Genomic DNA, 19,068 nt, shown 5'->3' with positions numbered 1-19,068 from the left:
CATCCTCCCATCTTCTCTTTTTACGACCTCGACCCCTGATGCCATCCCTTGGGTACCAGATTGTCACCTGTTTGCTCCATTTCTCCTTTTTACACCTGAGCATATGTCCAGTCCACCTCCATTTAAGTTGATCGATACGGACCAGGATATCTGTTAATTTCGTTTTGTTTCTGATGTCTGTACCTCTTACTTTATCTTTAAGTTTCAATCCTAACATGCTCCTCTCCATACTTCTTTGACTGTGCGCTCTATAGACGTTCGTATTTCTAAGCTATCAAGTATCAAGCAGGAAACAAGGATACTTATGGAAATTGTTACAATAAATTAAACACGAGCCTAGCCATTCATAAGCGTATCGCTTGTTTATGAATGAACGGCCATAAAGGTATAATTATCGACGCCATTTGCTATTGACGGCAGCGCCATATGAATTTGCATAAAGCTGGGCTTCGGCAATTTACCTATGATATATTTTCAGATATTGTTGCCAAAATAATTAAAATATCTGCCGAGACCGCCCTATTCAACATTATTATACTGGGCAGTTAATAAAAATCTATGGTATTCTATACAATACCATATATAACACGCTATCGCTTCGCTTCAGGCTATGTTGCAACTTTCAGAGGTTCCTCGGACATCGATAACAATAATTTGATTTTATTAGTGACAAAATGAACAAAAATAACAATTTATTCAGGTGGCGTGTCTTTGTCTTTAAAAATATATTATATATCATTGTGTTCCAATATTTCACTAAGTATAGTAAAACTTAGTAGTGCTAAAACTAGTTAATTAGTTACTAACCAATAGTATAAATTTGCATCAACATTGATGCATGAAAGATCGTACCTGTCATTCCAACTAGACGCAATTCAACTACCACCGGCTAGACTAGTTGGCAGTAATTATTATAAACGTTATACTAACTAATCACCAAGTTGACGCCGCTCGAAATCAATATAGTGCTTACTAACAGCTTACTGTCTTAGTAAGCACTAAGCTCTTTGGATGCGTAAAATCATAGTTTTGTACTTTTTGATACTTAACTGTTAAATCGCGTCAGGAATGTGGTTATCATTATGCTAAACAAGTAATCTCTCTTGCTCATCTTATGATATATCTTTGATGTGTATTTTTTCAAGTCTCTTCGACAATTTTTAAAATATCAGCATGATCTGCTTGTCAATTTAGATAAATCACATCAATGAAAATCGACATAATCATAATCCTAGTGAAAATGAAAATGACTGATTTGAATGAGAAATTCGTATTAAGCTCCACATCACCAATGTTATTTAATTTTGTAGATTAGTAAGCTTCTTTACTAAGCTTCTTTACTGTCTCTTTTTTGTTTGTCTTTAATGATATGAGTCATTGTTACACATATTACCCACTAGTTAGAAACTTTTTGACCACACTTAAGTACTCGTAATAAACAAGTGTGCTACTAATCGCCAACCTGACGCCGCACCAAATCAATACAGATTTGTGCTTAATGAACGCGACAGGCAACATTCACTCCGTCCTTGCTTGATTCGGTATCATTAGCGCTACACGGGGCTAATAGGCACGTAATTGTTAGAGATTGCCCTTTAGGTGCTGCTGATTGAACCCGATGTCAATCTGAACGAGGCCCTTTAGCTAATTCATGAGTACGTTTTGTAGTTTCATCTTCTTTTACGTTGTTGTAGTCCTATATCTTTACATATTTTTTTGTCAAATTTCAAATATTTAGGCAAAATATATTTCAAATATCCCATGGTCTGTTTAATAATAAATATCTTGACAAGTACGTTTATGTTCAACTTGAATTTAGACTTGTTTCATTTACATATCGTCCACCGAACGCTCTGCAAAGTTTATTGTGTCATTGTTGTGTTTAATAACATATTCTTTGGATGCGGCGATCGTCAGCGCATTATTCGGTTGTATATCATCCCTGGAGTCATTTACATACGATACCGCTATACAAGGAAACGTCCCCCGGCCCAAAGACAGGTTCGGTTTCATTACATTTTTTTCTGTAATCACGTTTTCGACCGCGGCAACGGGCCCTCAAAACAAACAAGCCGTGAGTTTCGCCATCCTCAAATTTTCCTTCGTCGGGGGCATATTTAACTTTACAGCTCTCGCTCTCGGGAGATGACAAGTGGCAAAATTAACTTGGTAATTGTTTTTGTAGTTGTAATCATGATTAAGTGCGTGGCTACCGATTGGGATGCCGGCGATAATGAAGTATGTCCAGCCAACTGCTTTCACTTTTCGATCATTACCAGTAAATATTCCGCTAGGGAGAATATCGATGTTTATCTCCCATTGTGTTTCAGATTTAATTACGCCTCATTTCTAGAAAGTAATTCCATTATTATCCAAGAGAACGCCCGATAATGAGCTTGTCAGAATAAGTAACTCTGCTATGAAACTTTAAATTCATAAATCTTGAAAGGGGTCGATCAACTTGACGACCTTAATGGGAACATACTACATCCTCACCATAAAGGGTGTGCAGTGACGTAAAAACGTCGAGAGCTGGCAAACAAAGCCACGTGGCATCGCACGCTTCGGTAGGCAAAAGACGAGCTCGGCCCGTTTAAACCTTTTACGACTAATCCAGTCGAGAGCTGCCCACAAATATGGCAACCTGGCCTTTCATAACCTGTTTTTGGGGTTTCCTCAGACCCTGGCGTGGGGCTTGCGTTTTTTTTATACGGAGCACGTGTTTCTTCGTAGATTCGTATCTCGAGATCGTAATTATTTGGACCTTCTTATTTAACGCTCTCCTATCACTTTCGTTACGATTTCGATATTTTTTAACAGTATGAAGGTGATATTTAATTTTTTGAATACGAAGAATTTCGGCGGTCGCAAATTGAGTTTCATTCTGAATTCATATCGCGTATCAAGTGCAATTTGTATAAGCAAAAATTGTCCATAATTCGTTTAATTTTGCTGGTGCGGTGGCTGTGCCGTTGGTATCTCAAATTAAATCTCTCAATAAAGCGCAATGAGCGTGAACATCACGCGGCCACGCGTCATTTTCTCATCAGACCGGAGATTCCTGAAAACTAATAAATGATAATGGTCCACGTTAAGCCCCTCAGCGTCGTCACAGAGCCAACCTGTCCTATAAGCCAGCTGGGCGCGTAGCTTCATTACCATAGGAATTGCTACTGTCTAGCCATAGTACGATAATGCGTTAACACCTTGGGGCGTAGTGAAAGTGGTTTGCACTAGGGTATATTTAGGGAATCATAAAAATATATTGTTTTAAGTAACTAGTGATTTCATTCTTAAGAAGATCCTCTCTATCATATTGAGCGGCTGCTTCTAATTCTGAGTAAATATTCTATCTCTTTTCACAATTTTCTGTTTACAATTTTTTATCCTAACACTTAGTTCTCTATACTGATAATATTTTTTTTATGAAATCTGGAGTAGTGTTTAGTACCTATTTATTTACCACGGGTGCAATTACTTATAATGGCGTCTCGATTAAAATGTGTCGCGGCTAAGTGTCATTAATAGTTTTAGTAGGTACTATTAGCACCTCGACTTGAGCTAGGTAAACAACAAAATGGCCGCTACGTACTTCTAGAATTTACATTTCATCTGCATCTATGTTTTCTGTTGCATCTGCTCTGAATGTTATTTTATACTCAAGTATAACAGTAAGAGTGCCATATAAATGATATGTTTGTTGAATTAAATGTTATTTGCATTGCTGTGTTATCATTATTAAGAACATGCGACTACTGGTTTTACGATCACTCGAAGACTTATTGTCAGTGCCAGTCCATACTGCGTCTTTTTAAGTGTTAATATTTTGATTAAATTCTACATTTATGGCAATTTATATTCTTAGCCCAAATATTTACTAAAGGATCTGTCAGATATAAAAAAACCCTTTGTGATATTCAAATTACGTTTCTTAGCTATAAAGTTGTTAACAAAATTGCCCAACACAACGCCGCTTGGGCGCTGGGCTGGCGAGAACACGACGTTAACCAATAAAATTAAAATGTCATAAACCGATGATTGTGCACCAATATTGGCAAAAATCACTGGCTATTCGTAATATTATATTATTATTAGTCGGTTATTGCGAATTTTATGTATTCCGGTTACGAGTTCGCCGAAATGCACACTTAGTGTGACGGGCGGGTCGCGCACAGTTCAGTTAAACAAGACAGGCTTGCAATTAAGGTCTGTTTACCGGGCATTAATTTTTGGCAATAAAAGTGGGGCTCGCTCGCAATGCTCGGTACGCATGCGTGGATGCGTCGTGGGAAAAGCGGTTGCTTTGTGTCCCATTGTACTTGCAATTAGTAGTTTTTTCGGCGACGTCGCGCACTTGTCCGCTTATGTCGCATACGATGCCCAGAATATCTTTCATTAATTTGCGATGCTATTATTTAATCTCGGTTTATTATTTTTAATATCGCGGGGACGCGTTTCGGATGGTGAGTTTCGTGTCGTCTTTTTTGTCCATCTCAAGTGGTTATTCACGTGCGAACGGCTCGACTGACATTTTTCATCGTCACCGTCGGCTGTCGCGTCAAAACCAACGTTTTTTATTATTTTAAAATTTTATTTCGTCACGCCTGACCATAAGTTTGTAATTGCGATTTTTTGGTACCTACATTATCTTCTGTATTATCCTTTATTTCTGACGAAAAATTAAATGTCTTGTTATCCAGGTTTTTGTGAACGTACGGTACAGTTATCATATATTAAAAATTTTGCGTGGCCTCTGAGACAGAAGAGCTTCACGCATCGCGTGTAAAGTCACTTGACGACTCTACTAGTCAGACATGCTGTGGCTATAAGCTGCTTACTTTGTAATTGCGTAAGAATCGTTGTGAATAAGTAGACACGTTACAATTAAGTATTACAAGTCTTCTTCTAAGCAACCTGTCAAAATACGGACTTATTACCATGCCAGAATAGTTTTCTTTTTAAATACAATTTTTATTTATATATAGGACTATTTTTGTGTACAAAACTGTGTGTTTTGTATAAAATGTATGTAATTACATACAGTTTTATTCACCATGGCACATTTAAGAGTCATTTGCACTAAATTTATAAACATTTTTAGCTCAGCGTATATTTAGGCGGGCCTCTGTCATTCATCTTAATTCATGTTTAAATGAAACTAGTGGGTCAAGAATTGTGGTAAAGAACATTGAAATTAAAAGAACATGCATTCTTATTGTACCATTAATCCAAAAATCGCATTAATTTTTAATGATGTTAATTTAAAGACATGTATGACAGACATCAATCTCTTAAATTGAATTTTTTAAACATTTTTGTTCTTTAATTAACTGTATTCTTACCGCGTACGTAATTAACTGGAGTTTTCATTTACAAATTGTTTGTCTGGCATGATATAAATAAATATTTGCATATTTTAAGACAACCACAAATAGCTCCTTACAGTCTTAATTTTCACAATAGGTAATTTGAGCAGCGTTTTAAAAATTTTCTTAACACTTGTAATAATCTATTAAATTAAAACTGAATAATGCTCACAAAAATTTAATATTTCCGTCATTTAATATACCTACTACAGTTTTTTTTACTGTAGTAGACTCTCCCAGTTTAATACATTTTGTTGTTTGTAAAAACGTGGTCTTTCCCAGCAAACTAGAGGATAATCTTGTTTATAGTGCTATTAGTTATCGTGCCATCGGATTGGTATCTGATCCCGGCAAAAAGTGCCGTTTTCATCGCCCATCGGTTGTTCGGAGCGCCGCTTTGGAAATTATGTTAGGGGTGGCACTCGTAAGTACGTCGTAATTAAGAATATCTCTACTTCAACAACAATATTTAAATCAATATTAAATTACAATTTTTTTAAGGTTTACGTTTAGTTTGGTTTAATTTGTTTATGTATAATTTCACTTTATGTTTTTACAAGCGGGTGCATCATACTCTCTGATACATTCTCAATCTTATAGTCAAGCGATATCTAAAATTTGTTTTCAATGCAACATGTTTCCAACAATTTATGAGAATTCAAAATGAATTTATCTGAAAATTATTTGTTGCATAATAAAATTATCTCTCCGTTCATCAAATTAAAAGCTTACCCATAAATTCAAATTGGCAAAAGTAATTTTATTGCACCGTTAAACAAACATTAATATCACTGCGTGCGAGCAATTACTCAAAATTGTAAAATAATGAGCGTGAATACTTATGTATCCTTTTAATAAACAACACATTATGTTTTTAACTCTGTAACTGGAGGCCGCATAATTTTCATACATTTTCTCCTTTTCAAATTTCGCCTGCTATTCATACGCCCACCATTATTAAACTGTTTAATAGTAAATTAGGTACATAATAATATCATCATATGTTCCATAAGAAATGGAAACAAATAGCACCTTTTTAATAAAATTTCTGTGTTAAATGCTCCTGTATATTATTAATGAGTTCCATTATCCACATCATGGTTGTGGTGGACCTGGTGATTGGCTTGTAAAAGTGACTCTACCACTCGCGTAATTATTCCTTTTAATTTTGACAGGTATGGATTGGCTTTCGATTTTTGCGTGGTACAGTGACTGTCGTTGAAATTAGTCATGTAGGTAATCTCGTAATATTAGTTAAGTAATTTATTTGACGTCAACCAATGTTTTTAAACCATACGACAATTATTAAGCGATATATCATATCCTATAATAATGAATAAAAATTTTGAATTTTTTGAATTTGAATTTTGAATTAACTTTGTCTGAAATTTTGCTTTCCATAGTTTGTCATTCAATTAGTACTTTAATTATACAGTAGTATATTTTAAATCTATGTATTAATAAAGTATATAAATTTTATTAAAACATATTTTGTTTCACTAGTGGTGTGGATTTCTTCGTTATAATTTGGTATGACACCAGGTGTCAGCGATAAATTTGATTTCGTTTTTGTTTGGCTAATTTTGTATTCATTGTTCTTCACATAATTACAAGGTTTTTTTTTATATCAGCCCTTACATTTTGCGAAGCGTTATCGGTAGTCAACTGTACTGTACGATTTCATGTCAAAATCCCCAAAACGAGTTCTCAATTTTGTTACACATTTTTTACAATCACTTTTGACTGATCTGGATCACATTATCCGGTGTTTTTTCGCAATGACTCCTTACATAAATATATTGAAGGAACAGATCCGACAATCCAACTAATGTCAATAGTCAATGATACACTTGTGAGGATTATATATTCACGGCGTTGATTTGAAGGGATTAAGGTGAAAGCCGATTACGATGCAATTAATGAATTGTAGCTTGAAAAAATAGTGAATGTAGATTTACATAACACAGTTTCGTAAGATAATTATGAAAAATTATGCCTTGTCGTATGTCTGATTCGAAATTATGCCCTAGTAGTACCGATTAAAGATTAAACGTACAAGTAACGCGTTCGTTACGAAGTTTTGTCTGTTATTCCAAACAAGTACGTTTTTGTAACGATAAACCGATTTTTAAAGTCATGGTTAAAGTAGTAGTGAATTTCTTTTGTAATTTAAATTTATTTTATCATCACGCCAGTCTCTCTCTCTCTCGTACTTGTATGTTCAGAGTTGCGCCCATATTCTCTAAAGTAAGAAAGTTGGGTGTATTGAATTAATTTTACATCATCAGGATAATAGATGGTAGCATCGGAGCCCCCGAGTTCATTCGTTCATACAGCGAACCCTAGGACAAAAGTAGCTCTTTATAATTTATCTAATTGTCTAAGTGTTTTGAAGGAATTTCGGTGAATCTTAGTCATGGCAGCCCTGCCGGGATCAGGCGTGATGTCAAGCGGTCATCGCATTTGTCGTCATAATCGCCTTGCCTATTGGTTTAAGTTAAAGTAATCCCTTTCTAGAAACTGACGAGTTTCCACAAGAAGGGTTTAATCACTACTTCTTTGTTATTGGACTTATAGCACATAATTTACGATAATACTGACATACAGATCGTCAAATATTTGTGAGATACACATCAATTTTATGGATTTTTCCACACAATCTATGAGCCCTACAGACTTTTATCAGTCCACCTGAAAATTAACATACAACATTTACACCTATCATTAGGAATCTAGTTATAATCAACTTTACATACTTAACAACAATTCGTAAGCAACATCTGGACATAATTTTTAAACGGTTATTGTACAAATTCCATCCAGTCGCCTATATATCGGCGTGACAGTAGCCCCAGCAGACAAGCAGGCCTATTTATTGGTTTTCAACGATCGAAGTGACCAATTAAAGGGGATAATGAGAACAGACGACAATTTATAACACATTTACGCTTTGAGTATGCTTATTTGCGCAGTTATTACGAGAGATGTAATTTTCTTCATTATTATTGTAATATAGTTATCCAGTGTTGATGAGCTTTTGGCTTCTTCTGGCCTTTTAAATTAATTGTATAATAATATCCATTTAATAATTGATCATTGGTTCCTTTTTTATTTAGGTAGTTATTCTTACTTCACTTACATTCGGTAGTTTGCTTTTGTCCACATAAATAATTTTGCAGAGAACCATTACACAGGAAATTAGAAAATTTTATGTCCAGTCTTTAATGCACTCTATTTCAACAAATATAATGCATATAATTACTTTTTCTTTTTGCTAAAAGAATATTTTTTCCATCACTTCAGAATCTGTTTTGATTATTGATTCATTGCTGTCGTCTAATTGGTTGACTGAAGAACTTAGATTTGAAACTGTCTTTATGTTTTATTAACGAAATTGATTCAATGTCTTAAGTTTTCTTATTTTGTAGCGCTTTGAGTATTTAATATTGCCCAATCATTAATTCGACTCTTTTAGTTAAAATTTTTCATTTTATGTCCATAAACACCTAAGCTGTCGCCCGCACACTTCCTGTGACCTCACTTTGATGTCCTGACCTTAAAGGTTTTGGTAATTCTTTGTGATACAATAGTGTACAAAGTACGATATGAACTTTCGTTATTCTCAAGTAAGATTGTCTTTTAAATATAAATATATCTGGTTTAATAAATGAAATGCTACTTTTTCCAAATAATATGATTTAAGTTGTAAATATATCCTATGGAATATAACGACAAGAAAGGCGTGTGAAATTTCGGTATAATTGACGTTTCTTCCATCACCAAACGAGGTGACGAATAATTATGATCGCAACTGATACACGATTTTTATTAAAAAAAAGGGCGAACGCATCAATAAATTTTGAGATCGCTGAAATTTCACATCGCTCCATTAATCAAGTAACAACGGAGCTCATTAAAGGTACATTTGTAATTGTCAATTTCGGCACTGTTTTTGACTGTCACAACTTCAGTGCCGTCCATGCCAATCTTGTTATTGATGTTTTAAGGCTTATTTTCGAATGACCCAGTTCTGGAAATAACGGTGTCAGTGTCACAGATGCAAGTAGTACTAATTACAGACTTACCATCAATCATTTGGGTGAATGGGGAAGGGTGCTGCAGGAACAAAGCGTCGCAAGTTTCATTACTCTTCTGCAGATGAGATCCGTACTTATTCTCAAGCCTCTAAAGCCTAGATCGTAATCATTGTTCAGGAATCAATTAATTTTCAGTATCTATATCTTTAATATCTTGTGGACTTATGTTTTGGTTTACGCAGTCGCTATGGAAAATCAATTATAAAACCTTCACTTGCAACAGCAGTAGAGAAAACCTTGTGTATTAACTTTACAAGTGAATAAAGAATCGTGATTTCATTTTATAGAGATCTTTATCGATCTGTTACATGCGTTTCTTCGTTTTGACAATCCCTCGCTATAGAATTGATTGAAAGCCTACTGACCTACGATCCCTGAACCTTTTTAAACAATATGTATATCTACTTTTAATATTTTCATTTATAAAGATGCATTATTATGTTCATCTTCCTTCTCGAATCGTTTTGTTATAGCTAAGCGATGAAATTAGACTAAATAGTACTAAAATTCTAACGCTCGGTCGTACAAACTAGAATTTCCTGACACAAATGTGTTTGGATGCCAACAAATAGGTAATGCGAATGATCATAAACCAACATTCAGCATTTTTAACGGCAATGTTCAAAGTCGAGAGACAAAATCGGATGACAATTGAATAGAACCCGCTTACATACGAGACCGTTACCACGTAACTGATAAGTGGGCGAATTGTGTCGACAACAAACTTATTGCGTAATGGAAAAGCAAATTCTGCCCTAGCTCCCCAATCAAAGATTGTACGTAGTATCTAATTCCTACACACTAAGGTTTACAATGTGGTTAACATCAATTTGAACGACAACGCAATAGCCAGCTACCGAAGTTTTGTCAATTGTCTGCGACAAATTGCTTAGCTGTCAACCTGTTGCAGTAGTCTTAATTTGAAAGCATTGGAGTTGAGATTGGTGTGGGTCAACGGCAGCAGTATTTGGTCGGTGGGTGGTGAGGTGTAGGAGTTTGGGCGCCAGTGGGTGTGATAATTCGTCTTGTATACACAAAGAGTGCCGTGAGAGCACCAGAGTGAGATCCCGATACGTGTTGTTTACATATTAGAAGCGTGGGAGAGGTGAAAGGTCAAAGGGACTTTCGATACGGTGTAACCCCGAAAAGTTTTATTTTGAAATCTTTGTTAAAGCTGAATCAAAGAAATTAGTATCTCGCTTACCTGATCTTAAGACTCGGAATTGCAAATTTGCAAATTGATGGCACACCCAGTTGGATGAGACTAAATTAACACATGTGAAAGTGGGTGTTCTTGACTTTATGCTAATCGAGACAAATGTTTAGAAAACAATGTCTATTTTGTTAGAAACTTACATGGTAGTTAAAACTATTGATTGATTTGATAAAAAAAGCTAAATAACTAATTTTCTTTTCAGGCATATGAATTGTCAACACTGACGGGTACACAAGTGATGCTACTAGTCGCCTCTGAGACTGGCCACGTATACACCTTCGCGACGCGGAAACTCCAACCGATGATCACATCAGATGCGGGCAAAAGGCTCATCCAGACATGTTTGAACTCGCCCGACCCGCCAACGACGAGCGAGCAGCGGATGGCAGCCACCGGCTTCGAAGAAACCGAGCTGACTTATAACGTAGTTGACGAGGATATGAAGGTGAGACAATTGGCGTACGCGAGCTCTGCTCAGTACCCTATAGAGCATCACCCAGGCTTGGCGCCGTCGCCGCTGCAGCAGTACCATCAGCACCCTCCTTGTCCGTCTCCTCTCCCCTTGGGGTCGCTAGGACAGCCGTACCCCCATTCGCATCTCTCTCACCCACACATGGCGCACCACCCTCAACGGTAGTTCCCTAGCACTAGAGTAAATCCATGGAATTTTTATAGATTTCGACTGGATAATAATAGTCACGTTCTTAGGTTAGAATTAGACGTGTTCCTAAAAATATTGGCTTTGTTTGTTTAGATGATTCCTGTATTTATAGGAGCACATGATAGATAAGAAAGAATAATATACAAACAATAAAATATTTTGTTATTATATTTTGTAAATAAAATGGATAGCATAATTACACGCTTCGATTTGTGAGGACCTGAGCGATCTAGTGTACATATAATATATTTTTTCTAATTTAATGAAGATCCTTTAAGGGTTTATTCCATGACGCACAATTGTTTTTTATTATCTGATGTATGGCTCAACAGTGAATGTGAAATTAATTACTGTCTGTCAGATATATTGAACCCCTCGTGAAAGAATAATATAAAGTATCGCGCAAGTAACGGCATTTTTTTATAAGTTAAAAAGGCTTATGATCATAAAATTTCTTACCTTAAATATCAATATTTAAAATCTATTAAAAAAATTTAATTAATCATTCTTCAATAAACTCTATCAATGAAATTGATGATCGGTGTGTAATGTAGAAATTGATTCAGTAGCCAAATAATCCGATTTAAAATCGGTTTGTAATTAACACGGGCGACCGGTTTTCGATTTAGTTTCGGTGGAAGTGGGAGCGTCTATTGATTCATTATGATCAATGAATCGACCTTTCATTCGGCGCTTCTGTAAAAAGATCCTATACATACCAAACGAGGTGCTTAATAATATCGATTATCATTCAAATTGTAGGAAGTCCATCATATTAATTCATGCATCTCTATCAGAGAGTGGCAGATTTTTTGTTCTGCCTCTATTTTTAAAATAAATCCATCAATTTAGATGTCTATTTATGCATTGAAAAGAAAAAGAACGAGGTATTTGAGGTAGCAGGTGTTATATGATGTTGCAGAAGCGGTTTCCAATTACTAGGAGCGAGCGGCTCTGTCGCCGCGGGTATAAGTCCTCCGCCTGATCCGGATTATCGAGAAACTTAATTGAAAATTACTTTCGGAGGTACCGGCCGACACCGATTATTATAAATTCTCCTGTCAAACTCGGCGGCTGGCCGCGTGATACTTGGAAAATCAATCGGTGTAACCCGGGAGCTTTCACGTCTGCGATCATAAACTCAAACGAGGGCCAGCACTATGTAATTTACAGTATAAATCGAATCTCTAACACTATCTCCTTCAATTCAGTTCATATCGTGCCCGCGTTAACAGTTAATCAATGAAACGTTCCACCGCACCGAGCGCCAAATACGGCTCTGCAGACGCGTCGGCTCAATGAGCCGCTCAGATTCGATTCGATTCATCCATTAAACGCTGAACACACCTTACGTCGCTAATCGGACACTATTTATTCATCGATTTGTACCCAGTAGCTGCTCCTGCTGCCGTCGCGTCGATTGCGCCCGACGATTAATTCTCGCTCTTCATTTGCATATCGTTTTAATTTCGAACTCATCCGGCGCCCACTGTGCCTTCGCCCCCGACCTCAAATACTTCTTGTCAGCTCTGATATGTTGAAATCGGTTGTATCGATTCTTTCGAATCGCGCTCTCGTCGATAAAAATCACTCCTTCTTGTGGGTCGGTCTCGCCGTTTCGCGATTGACGTACGGAAATAATACGTCCGCACCGATATCGATCATTATTGTTAACGCACCATCAATAACTCGATCCGATTGAAATATTCTCCTGGTAATTACGATTTTCAGTGATAAGTGCAATTTATAATCGTGTTGGTAAGATTAAAATCACGTTTTCTATTCATTGTGAATTTTCTCAAGTCTTTCGTCTACGATTACCACGATATGTGCAATGTTTCTTAATCTTTATATCATAAAGCGGTTTATTTCGCTGTTTGAGTAGGAATAGTTTCACCTGTCATCACAAAGAAGTCGTTTACATAAATATAATTATTTACGTATTCTTGTCAAGTGCGGTATATTGTAGTCTAGCTTGTTCCGTGAATATAAACGGTATTAGTGTAGTTCCGCGGTGATGTTGGCGTAACACCGCCTCGTAGGATGCAGATGCTCTTGTGCATGAATTAGCGGTATAAATGTGGAACTCGGTCAGTGCCCTCGCGTTACCCGTATCCCTAATCGAGCATCCATGTTTCGTAATGTATCTCACAAATCTCAAGATTTCGCTTTCAGTGCACGCAAGTTTCTTTCGCGGATTCCGTATTGGATTCTTTCGTTCTGTATCTGGGCACGTCTACTCGCTCTCTTGGGAATATCTGGAGACTTAAAAACACACACTCGCCACTACAGGAGTTGTCAACACGAGTCGTAAATTCTTGATCTTTTTTAGATGTGGACGTACAAGCTGCGCCCGCCTTTCCAACGGTGACTCACTCGACATCACGTATTCCGCTCACATGGGACTCGTCTATTCTCAACCTCGCTCGTTAGACTCGCACCTAGCTTTATTAACTTATCAATACTATTGTTTTGATAAACGCTTGAGACGCAATTTCTGCTGACTCATCGTATTGTGCTAGCTAATGTACCTACATAATTGTCCGCCTGTAAGCCGATCGGTCGGCTTGTGCAAGCCAGGCTAACAATAAAGCTAATTTGACTAATAGGTGCCTTGTAATCGTCACCGCGTGTGGTTTCGGGATTACAAGATTATCTAGTCAACTTTCTTTTACGTATCTATCAGGCTGCTAATGAACGTTGTTGTAAGGCCTATTGTTCTACACATTCGTTTCTCTTGTTTTGTAATTCAGTTTGGGTATAATATTATTGGTTTTATGATCTGCCTTATTGCTGGTTTAGTATTTTCCCCATATTTTCGCATGGCAAAGAGATGGGTTGTGCAAGAAGCGTCGAATCATCGCCATCGAAGTCGGTGTGATCATTAATTTATTATTCTGCACGTGAACGCACCGCCGGTTCAATTTTTTCGCAAATTATTTAATGTTTGCGAAATTCACATTAAACGATCGACTCTCCCCTGTAATTAACGTGGCACCGACCGACCACCCGGGCGAGAGATCGATGGACCCACCGTTAATCCAACATAAGGGCTAATATTGGCAAACCGCCTTTGCCGTGTCCAGGACTGTTCAAATGAAGAGATTCATCCCGGTCAGTCCGTGTTTGGAGAAATTTCAGATCAATGACCATTTTGTTTTTGCAGCCGTCATTTGGGTAATGAATCAGTTTATTAATTGGGAGTATGTAAGCCTCTGGGCAGTCAATACGTGTTGACACATTGTTTTAGAATATTATTCTTCGACCCCGTGCTGGTTATTGTGCCTATATCCTCGAATATCTATTATTCCTATTCCATATACAATCATAATGACACACAAGAACAATTTAATTTTTAGTGTCTTGTTGAGTTATAAAATTCAGAATTTTGCAGTCGTGTTTAGCAGTGGGTTTTTTACGAAGAAGAAGTTTGTTTAAGTATTGGAGAAGCGTGAATGATTTGTTTGATACCTATAGAATTCGTGCGTGGTCAGTATGTTGTATTATTTTAGGAGTTGCGTTGCACTTTGTGCACTATTACAGCAGGCCTGCGCCGTTCTGTTGCATAATTCAGACACGAGCCCCGCCGTTTGCATTCCGATACTTGATATGTGCTTTCACATGTATTTATGGACAAGATTTTGTGTCTCCGTAATGTTTGCCGAATAAATAAATCGTGTTTAAGGCATAAATACAATGGGCGCGCGGCGGCTCCCCTCGTTATGTCGGCGACTGTAAAGTCCGAGTTAGCTTCTTGGGTTGTCGGCTTGTCAACGCTGAGATATTTCGCGGGCCGGCCTGATGCTTGCGTATTTCGTTGTTTAGGGGCTTCGTTACACCCGCGGTTTATGTCGCCGCTTACAAATTGGCGGACGCAGCGAGCGTCGTCACAACTCGTTCAGGAATTATGAGAGCTCGCTCTCATTGTTTATAGTTCGATGAGCGCACTGGCACACTTGAGTTTCGACGTTGCAGAACTGTGTTTATATATACGTGCTTTTACTGACTGTTTCTATAATTTAAATCAAGTATAGTTGCTTTATCCACCACCTGCACGTTTACAACCTCAAAGTGGCAACAATGGGTAGAGACGCCAGCCAATCAAACATCTCGACGTCATTATCGGACGGCCGCATCGCACGATTCTCCTCACATCTCACTTACCGCAATTCTAATGATTTGCAGCGGAGGTCCTATTCGGTATGCGCCGAGCTCGCGCCTCCGTATGCGTGGCGCGATTCCCCTATCCCGTGCCCATCGCCTCCGCAAACTTCCGCGACTCCTGATTGCTCTAATTGAAATTTATTCGTAGCTGCGACGCGTCCCGATTACCAAATCGTGGTTTTAATTCGATTACTTTAATGAATAGGGCATCGATTGTCCAGGCCCGTTTGGTTATGTATGCGCGTGCGATTATGCGATCTCGTTTACTCGATTGACGCGGGACTCGCCTCATCCATTATAGATTTACCCGGGAGTGTATCGTCCACTCTATATGGTACGTCTCTGTCATTTCGATAATTGGACCAGCGATTATCAAGTTGTGTAATTCGCGTTTGCAATCGATCTGTTGATTGGAAAAGATGCATTTATACCAATCCTAGAATACGCAAGTAAGTGTTTTGTTGTGTAAAAACTTGTGTGAAATAAAGAAAAAAGTGCGAGTTTTTATACCATAATTGGCAAATGTAAATGCATTGGTATTCCGGTTATTTCCTTTTGTCAGATACGCTTTGAAATGACAATGATCTTCTGATGTAGGGGCGGCATGCACGTGAAAATGTTTTTGACGATCTTTATAGAAATCGTTTAATGGAGATGCATAATCGATTCCAGCATCGATTCAGCGAATCCAAACCGGCCCACTTCCTAAAACTAGTCTGGGCGACGCACATGGTTAAAATTAGGCGCGCGCCGAAAATAGCGTAATATTCAAGCGGCGCGTCACAGCGGCGGATATTGTGTTACAGTACATTCGTTATGCAAGGAACTGGAATGTGGGCCACTGGGATTTTGTACTGATTCCGCACAATGCAATATATTTATTTGAAACAGGTCAAGAGGGATAGTTTATTTAATAACCTCTATGAAATATAATTGATGTAGTCTCTGCCTACCCATCCGGGAAAAAGGCATGATTTTATGTATGTTCTATGAAATACATACTGTAAGTTAATTAAAAACTTTGTTATGATTAACTTTATAATATTATGGGCTATATTTGTGAACATCTGTAGAGGATTTTATAGAGTTCAGATAAAGTGGCACTGTATCATTTATAAAATTTGCAATGCATGTAATCATTGATAGAAAATTCGAAATAACAGTAACATTTCTTGCTGGAACATTACAGTAACAAGCAAGCTTAACCTGTCATAGTCCACCGCAAACATGACAGCGAATTTTTAACATTATTGTTCGCAAACAAACAATGTTTTCTGTTATTGAAAGGGTACAACTTATCGGTCATGCTTTTGTATCGAGATCTTGGTTCGTTTCGGCATCACTAACCTCTGCTTTCTTTACATTTCTTGTCTAGTGAGAGACTGTGCGATTTGTTATCGAAGTTGGACCGTATTGGACGTCGCGTTTACCGCTTGTTCCGCGTCTATAAATTCAAACTAGCGTCCTAGTGGGGGCGACCGTTACCGCGCGTGGGAAATGATTGGGTCCGGGCGGCTTTGTTAGGAGGATTGTCCACTGGTGTAGATGCGCCGATAGGCCTTCGCCCGCGGTGACAGCTACGTGGGAACGCGTTGTGTGTGCGCCGCCTTAGATGATATTGTCATTTCGGCGCGCTTTGTTGTTGAACAAAAATGTAGACTAACTGTTGTTAGAGATAATGCGTTATCTTCAAGTCGTGGTTCTCGTGTGTACTTAACGTTATCCTGGCATGCAAGTGTCCCCATGTGGTATTGATTTACAGATTCATTTTTAAAACTGTAGAATTAAAGCGGTCGTGCTTTAGTTAGCCACTTGAAGTGTTAAAAAATGTTCTGAATGAATTTAAAAGAGACAGGTATATCAATCCAGTTAAGCCTAATACAGCCTAATGATATAGAATCTGCTTAAGGCAATAGGCAATTATCTTATTTTGATCGGCACAAAATTGTAATTGTTTTTCAACTCAGTGTCTAGGAAACTGAAATGGTGAGAATAAAGAAATCCCTTTTGTAAAGCAACGCATGATTGTGTTTCTATCCAGTCGTGTTTTCCCAACAGACAACTCGATGCAATGGACAGCATCGTAATGTATTCTACACGCGTATCGGCTAACGCGGTCACTATTCAGCTCTGAAAACAAATCCTTAGCTTTTGTCGCCTCCCATCCATCATACTTTTTCTATACGTCAATATACTATCTTACAAACAAAGAGCTTTCAAATGCTAATCTCGAATACGTGCGATTTACGTGGGAAATTTGTTAGTTCGACTAATTCTTGTATACCTTGATGATGTCATGTTCATATCCCGTACTTTGTAGAAAAATTAATGGAGTTATTTTTAAGTCGGATTTGTTCTTCAGTGTAGTGAACAAGTTTACTAGTTAAAATGTGGAAAAAGTGTCACTTGCTTCCTTATTTATTCGCTTGTACTGCATGTCCCTTAAGTAACTAACTAAGCCGATTAGTGAAACTGTTTAATCGAATTAATTGAGGCGTGTTGCAACTAGCATACATTATGCTGTGTACTGTTTCTATATCTACATTTACGTTTCTAAGTTGCAATTCTTAATTCATTGACTTATTAACTTTATCTTCAAGTCAACCTTTGAAATTTAGATAACGTGTTTAAACTCAATTGGCATTTTAAAATTCTAATAACATGTAGTTTCTTGCTCTTTCAATTGGCTCATCATCACATTTGCAACTTAATTAAATATGCCTTTCTACTTTACCTGTTGACTAATTGTTTTTGTACATTAACCTTATATGGCCACCTACACCGGTGATATAATCGCTTGATCGGTGTAGGATCATACAGCGTAGGTGGTGTCCTTCCTCGTCGAGTTGATCGGCTATTGGTTTTGTTACATTTATAGGACAAATTGATTAATTTAGGAAATACTGTGATAGTGCTTATTCTTTTAAATAAACATCTTTTAAATTGGTGAAGGAATATAGTGATGTTGCTCTTGATAATTATAAATAAAATAAAATAAAATAAAAATAAAATAAATATCATCGCAGTCGCATCAACTTCACAGCTGGACTAGATCTCCTTTAATAAGTTATCTTTGCCCAACTTCTAAACAATATCATCGAAAATAGTGTTAATCTAAATAAAGTGAATATAGAAGAAATCTGCATTTTTGTTTGATCAAACATCTTTTGGACTGAATAGTCTTATCACTTACCCAAACCAGGAACTATGGTCAAGAGCTTACCTCGGGCTCCTCTCCAGAGTGGTGAGGATGCAACTGTGACGAAACAGCCAAGAGGAAGAAAAAGACTTACTACTCTGTCAAGAAAGTAGCAGGAAAAGAACAATAATACACAAACTGTTTGTTATTCATCCAAATTTATTTTATCACCTTCAAAATATGCTCCTTTAGAAACGATACACTTACGCCAACGAATAATCCAATCATCAAAACAATTTTTAAACGCTGTTTCCGGAATTGAGGTCAGTTCTCGCCGCGAATTCTCTTTTATGTCTTCTACCGATTGAAAACGGGTGCCACGAAGTGGTAATTTGAGTTTAGGAAAAAGAAAAAAGTCGGCTGGA

At 37.4% G+C, this 19,068-nt stretch overlaps 1 protein-coding gene across 2 annotated transcripts in view; it reads left to right on the top strand.

Annotated features, from left to right (window-relative positions):
• The window catches only part of LOC106137366 (serum response factor homolog), a 237,067-nt gene that overhangs the window by 12,374 nt on the left and 205,625 nt on the right, over window positions 1-19,068 (top strand). For both annotated transcript variants that reach the window (XM_013338179.2, XM_013338178.2), the window contains exon 2: window positions 10,882-11,124. In XM_013338179.2, the coding sequence (XP_013193633.1) occupies window positions 10,882-11,124 (243 nt within the window). The remainder of the gene's footprint in view (window positions 1-10,881; window positions 11,125-19,068) is intronic.

Source organism: Amyelois transitella, chromosome 8, assembly GCF_032362555.1.
Source record: "Amyelois transitella isolate CPQ chromosome 8, ilAmyTran1.1, whole genome shotgun sequence".
Lineage (NCBI taxonomy): Eukaryota > Metazoa > Arthropoda > Insecta > Lepidoptera > Pyralidae > Amyelois > Amyelois transitella.
This window is presented reverse-complemented; position numbering and strand designations above follow the sequence as displayed.